We start from the raw sequence: 5,135 nt of genomic DNA, 5'->3' as shown, positions 1-5,135 counted from the left end.
CGAATTGAGTAAATGCATTTGGCTCTGAGTTGAGTGAAAACAATTTTTAATGATAAAAGAAACCTTCCAGGGGCTTCCCTGGTGCTGCAGTGGTTAAGACTCCGCCTGCCAATGAAGGGGACACGGGTTTCAGCTCTGGTCCAGGAAGATCCCACATGCCGCGGAGCAACTAAGCCCGTGCGCCACAACTATTGAGCCTGCGCTCTAGAGCCCATGAGCCACAACTACTGAAGCTTGCGAGCCACAGCTACTGAAGCCCGCGTGCCTAGAGCCTGTGCTCTGCAACAAGAGAAGCCACTGCAATGAGAAGCCCACACACAGCAACGAATAGTAGACCCCGCTTGCCGCAACTAGAGAAAGCCCACGGGCAGCAATGAAGACCCAACACAGCCAAAAATAATAAATAAATTAAACAATAAATTTTTAAAAAAAAAAGAAAACTTCCAGATCTTTAGTCCATTTCTGGAGCGATTACCAATGGTTTTCCTGATTCAACTATTTTCAAAAACTGGACTTTGTCAATTTTTGTGAATAGAGTTTCTATTTCCTTTGGGAAGCATATACTATTTGATATTCACCTAAGGTTTGTTTGTTCTGGTGTATAACTTATTTTTTTGTTAATACTCTTCATTTTGCACCGAGTTTGAATAACAAATGTTTATCATCTTCTGTTATTAAGGAACATTCCCCTTTTCTGAAACATCCGTATCAATTTTTTTTTCTCCAAATACTTCATAGACCTATTCTTCAAAGAAGGCTCTTCTTGATAAAGTAGCTGTAAAACCACAATTCTTACTGTAAGTTACAAGGCCAACATACCACCTGCAGAGCGTGACGGAAAGATCACACATACTTGGTCACAAATTTACTCAATTCGATGCCGAATGTTAAGGAAAAATTTAATTCCACAAATATAGTACATACCATTTCAAATACAAATGAAAGGACAATCAGCACTGTTATCATAATGTATAATACAGGAATATTTTTTAAAAGGACAGAAAAATTATACTCAGGACCCAGAAATCTTTCTCATTTTAAGCCTGTGTGGCAACTCATTAATGCGGGGTTTTAGGATGTAAATAGGATGATTTTTTTTTTCTTTTTGAAGAACTCCACTGTAGCTATGAGATGAAAAATGTATTGGTGTAACAATGTATTATGGTAATGGTATAGCTTTCTTCTATTTTGCTTTTAGTGTTAGGATGGCTAAAAGCTTATGAAATAACCAACTGACATAATGTGCTTTTAATAGAGAGGACAATGCCGCATACATTATCCTTCCCCTGTCATGTTTGGTATCACATCACCTGGCCTCTTTCTACACGGGCCACTTTGTTAAGAGGGCGGTCAAGGGAGTTCAAATTTCAGGCAGCGGGTGGCAGGGTTACCGCCTTATCAACCTGGCCAATCCTCCCGCGAGCCTCACCGTGAATGTTTCTCCTAAGGTTTCATCCTACGGGCAGGATGAAAAACATACTTGCCTTCTGATGAAGGATGTCCTGGGCTTTTTGCTCAGCAAGGTTGGCAAGAGAACGGCACTGCTAACCCCATGCTTGCTGGGTTTGGGTTCACACAAGCAGAGGGCTAAACCCAGATTTAGGAAGCATCACAGGGCAAAACCCAGGTCAGATGGCTCCCACAAAGGCTGCCCAGGAAGCCCCCAGGACGCCAGGGTATAAGCGAAATATTCAGGGTGGCAGGACTCTGACAGTCCTTCTGCCTCTTTGGAGAAGTGTTAAAAGGAGAGGAACCGGGCTTCCCCGGTGGCGCAGTGGTTGAGAGTCCGCCTGCCGATGCAGGGGACGCGGGTTCGCGCCCCGGTCTGGGAGGATCCCACGTGCCGCGGAGCGGCTGGGCCCGTGAGCCGTGGCCGCTGGGCCTGCGCGTCCGGAGCCTGTGCTCCGCAGCGGGAGAGGCCACAATAGTGAGAGGCCCGTGTACCGCAAAAAAAAAAAAAAAATCCAAGTAAATAAAAACGTGTTGCAGACTGACCTATGCCTGGTAAATAGGACAACGGGAGGGGCCGCGGCAGTGAGAGGCCCGCGTATCGCAAAAAAAAAAAAAAAAAAAAAAAGGAGAGGAACCGCCCAGACCATGGGGCCAAAGCCCTCCCATCCTGAAGACAGCTGCATCAGCCCTGCCAAGGCATCACCCACAAAAATGGAAAGGAGGGGTCTCTGTAGGAGCAGAGGTACCCGCCTCCCGTCTCTCTTGGATCCCCTCAGCCTTCGGTTCTGGCACAGGCCTGGGGTGTAGGAGGAGCCGCAAAATGTCCAGTCCAATCAGATAAATGGGTTGGGTGTCTCTTCAGATTCCAGAACACATGGAAATGGTAATTCTGCCAAAAGAGGCTCCATCAGAGATGATCTGGGTGCCAGATTGCAGTTAAAAACTTCATCTAGTGAACCTGAGAAAAGTAAACAGGGCTTGCATTATTACCATCTCTGGAAAACTCAAACCAAAATCCAACAGTACCTAAAGCCCCTGCAGCACCCAACGTAACCATTTCGGTAATGAATAGGGAATCCTGGCTTCCTCAGAAAAACTCAAAAAGCTGACAGAAACGTGCTGCTTTCTGTGCACCAGGAGGATGTGGATGGTCACTTGCTTCTCCATGGGCTGGAGTTACAGGTTCCCTTTCTCACTTGATGACAAAAGGCCCACAGGTGGGGAAAAGGTGCCTAGGACAAAGGTCTGTTTTTGAGAAGGAGATGAAGCCGGGCTAAGTGATCACCAGGGCTGACCCAGGGGAGCTGCCTGCCGAGTGGCTGATGCGTGGAGGCTGGGTCATCTACGGTGCCTAATGACGACTCAGGTGGGCCTTGAAGAATCCTTCCCCACTGCTCTGAAGTAGAAGTGGCCCCAGGGCCGGCTCAGAGTAAACTTGCAAGGAAGCACTGCCCAACTTCACACGCCCCTCAGTCTCCCCAGGATGCTAGGAAACACCCGGGCAGCCTAAAGGACAGCGGGCGAGCGATGCTGAAACAGAAAAACCCTGCCCAGGCTGCTGTGGCCAGTGGGTGGGCTGGAGGGTGTCCCAGGAAGGACCTGGCATCTGGGATGGCCACAGCCAGGCAAGGTAATCTTCCCCCAAAAGGATGAGCATATAACTTCCCCTCCCCCACCCCACCATGGCAGCAATGGAGAGGAGCACAAAGGCATCTTTGTAAGAAGCACCCAGACGGAGAAAGCAAAGCAACAAAGAGGGAGAGCGAAGGAGGAGGAGGAGGGGGAAAGGCAGGAGGGAGGGAGGGAAGGAGGGAGAGACAGAGACAGAGAGAGACAGAGGGAAGCTACTTTCCAGGATAAGAAATAGCTAGGAGGAAGCATTTTTGCTAGAAACATTGGAAGAAAGCAACTGTCATTAAAGGCAACTAAGGAAGCCTCTGTATTTTTTTTTTAACTTTTTGAAAACAACAGGTTCGTAGAGACTGATGTTTTGTTGTTGACTTTTGCTTGTTTTTCTTTGTTTGTTTGTTTGCAGTGAGCAGCAAAAGTCCTGGTTCAAGGAAGTTGCCTTCCAGCACAGACTAGCCTGGGACAGAGGGCAGGCTCAGCAGAAGACAGATCCAGATTAGACTTGACTGATATCACTGCCTTAGCCACATCAGACTGAAAGTCTCCCCAAGTCCTGGGGAGGAGGCCCTGGATGTAAAATCTAGAACGTACCAGATGTGACCTGCGGTTTGTTAAGTGAAGCAGTCTCAAGAGATATTCTTTTGTGCTCTTAGAAACTCTGGAGAACCCTTCCAAATATTTATAAAGATGGATATCTCGACCATGTGTCTTCCCCCCTCAGCCAACACTTTTCCTTAACCTTCTGTTGCCCTGAATATGCACATCAGGAAAGCATCATTCTTCTATAGTTAAATTATTATTAATAATATTTCAATGAGTATTAACATGTATTTACATTAATAATATATTTTAAAATTATTTTCTGGGCATGTTGCACTGTAAAACTGCTATGTCAGAAAACTTTAAGGCCCCTAAAAGGAAAAGTCACTATATTTCTTTTCTTTTATTTTTTGTTTTTAATTTTTATTGAAGTGTAATTGATTTACAATGTTGTGTTAGTTTGCTATATTTCTTTTTGGTAGTAAATGTTTCTCACTTCCTCGTTTCTGAAATATGTGATGTTTCCCCTTTACCAAGAAGCCTTACCTTTTCCATTAATTGATTCTCCTCCCCCATGATATTATTCTACCCTTTAATTTAACTGCGTTCCTCAGGTACTTGAGAATTTTTAACATACCTCTGGAAGTTACACTGAATTTTCGGTCAGAGAAACTGCTCCTTCGGATTAAAGGTTCACTCATTTTTTCCAGAAATAATTTAATGGTCTCCTTCTTTTCTGGACTTGTACTTGACAAATTCAGAACTTTTCCATTCACTTTTACAGTGGAATTGCTGAGCCCAAACCAATAGAAGAAATCAAATAAGGCGTCAGCTTTGAATTCATACGCAAAGCTCAAATCTTTTCCATTAACCACCTTGTTTCCTGGAGGGAGAAAATTCTTTACTGCCTCTTGAAAATCAAACTGAAAGAGAGAGAAGCATTTAATTAATTTCATGGATATAATGATAATGTTGTATTACAGACTTATAAAATTATATTATAAAATTAACAACTGTCCAAATGTCCGAAATATCACACCTCTTATTTCTCTTCCTTTCTGACATATTTTTTTCCAAACAAGAAGGTATAGATTTTTTTTAATTGGGGTATAGTTGCTTTACAATGTTGTGTTAGTTTCTGCTGCACAACGAACTGAGTCAGCTATCTGTATACATTTTCTGACATATTTTTAAACAGTTGCCTTTATCTTTTATTTATTTATTTGACATCTTTATTGGAGTATAATTGCTTTACAATGGTGTGCTAGTTTCTGCCCCTTCCCCCTCCCTGTGTCCTCAAGTCCATTCTCTAGTAGGTCTGCATCTTTATTCCTGTCCTGCTCCTCTCTTGCTCCTTCAGAACCTTTTTTTTTTCTTTTTAGATTCCATATATATGTGTTAGCATACTGTGTTTGTTTTTCTCTTTCTGACTTACTTCACTCTGTATGACAGACTCTAGGTCCATCCACCTCACTACAAATAACTCAATTTCATTTCTTTTTATGGCTGAGTAA

General features: G+C 43.7%; 1 protein-coding gene across 1 annotated transcript in view; it reads right to left on the bottom strand.

Annotated features, from left to right (window-relative positions):
- Nucleotides 1-2,020: 2,020 nt before the first annotated feature.
- The window catches only part of MEDAG (mesenteric estrogen dependent adipogenesis), a 21,463-nt gene continuing 18,348 nt past the window's right edge, over nucleotides 2,021-5,135 (bottom strand). The window contains exons 4-5 of the mRNA XM_024126000.2: nucleotides 4,259-4,544; nucleotides 2,021-2,410 (exon numbers count right to left, since the gene is read on the bottom strand). Of these exons, the coding sequence (XP_023981768.1) occupies nucleotides 2,286-2,410; nucleotides 4,259-4,544 (411 nt within the window). The 3' untranslated portion in view covers nucleotides 2,021-2,285. The remainder of the gene's footprint in view (nucleotides 2,411-4,258; nucleotides 4,545-5,135) is intronic.

The sequence above is a fragment of the Physeter macrocephalus genome, chromosome 13, assembly GCF_002837175.3.
Source record: "Physeter macrocephalus isolate SW-GA chromosome 13, ASM283717v5, whole genome shotgun sequence".
Lineage (NCBI taxonomy): Eukaryota > Metazoa > Chordata > Mammalia > Artiodactyla > Physeteridae > Physeter > Physeter macrocephalus.
This window is presented reverse-complemented; position numbering and strand designations above follow the sequence as displayed.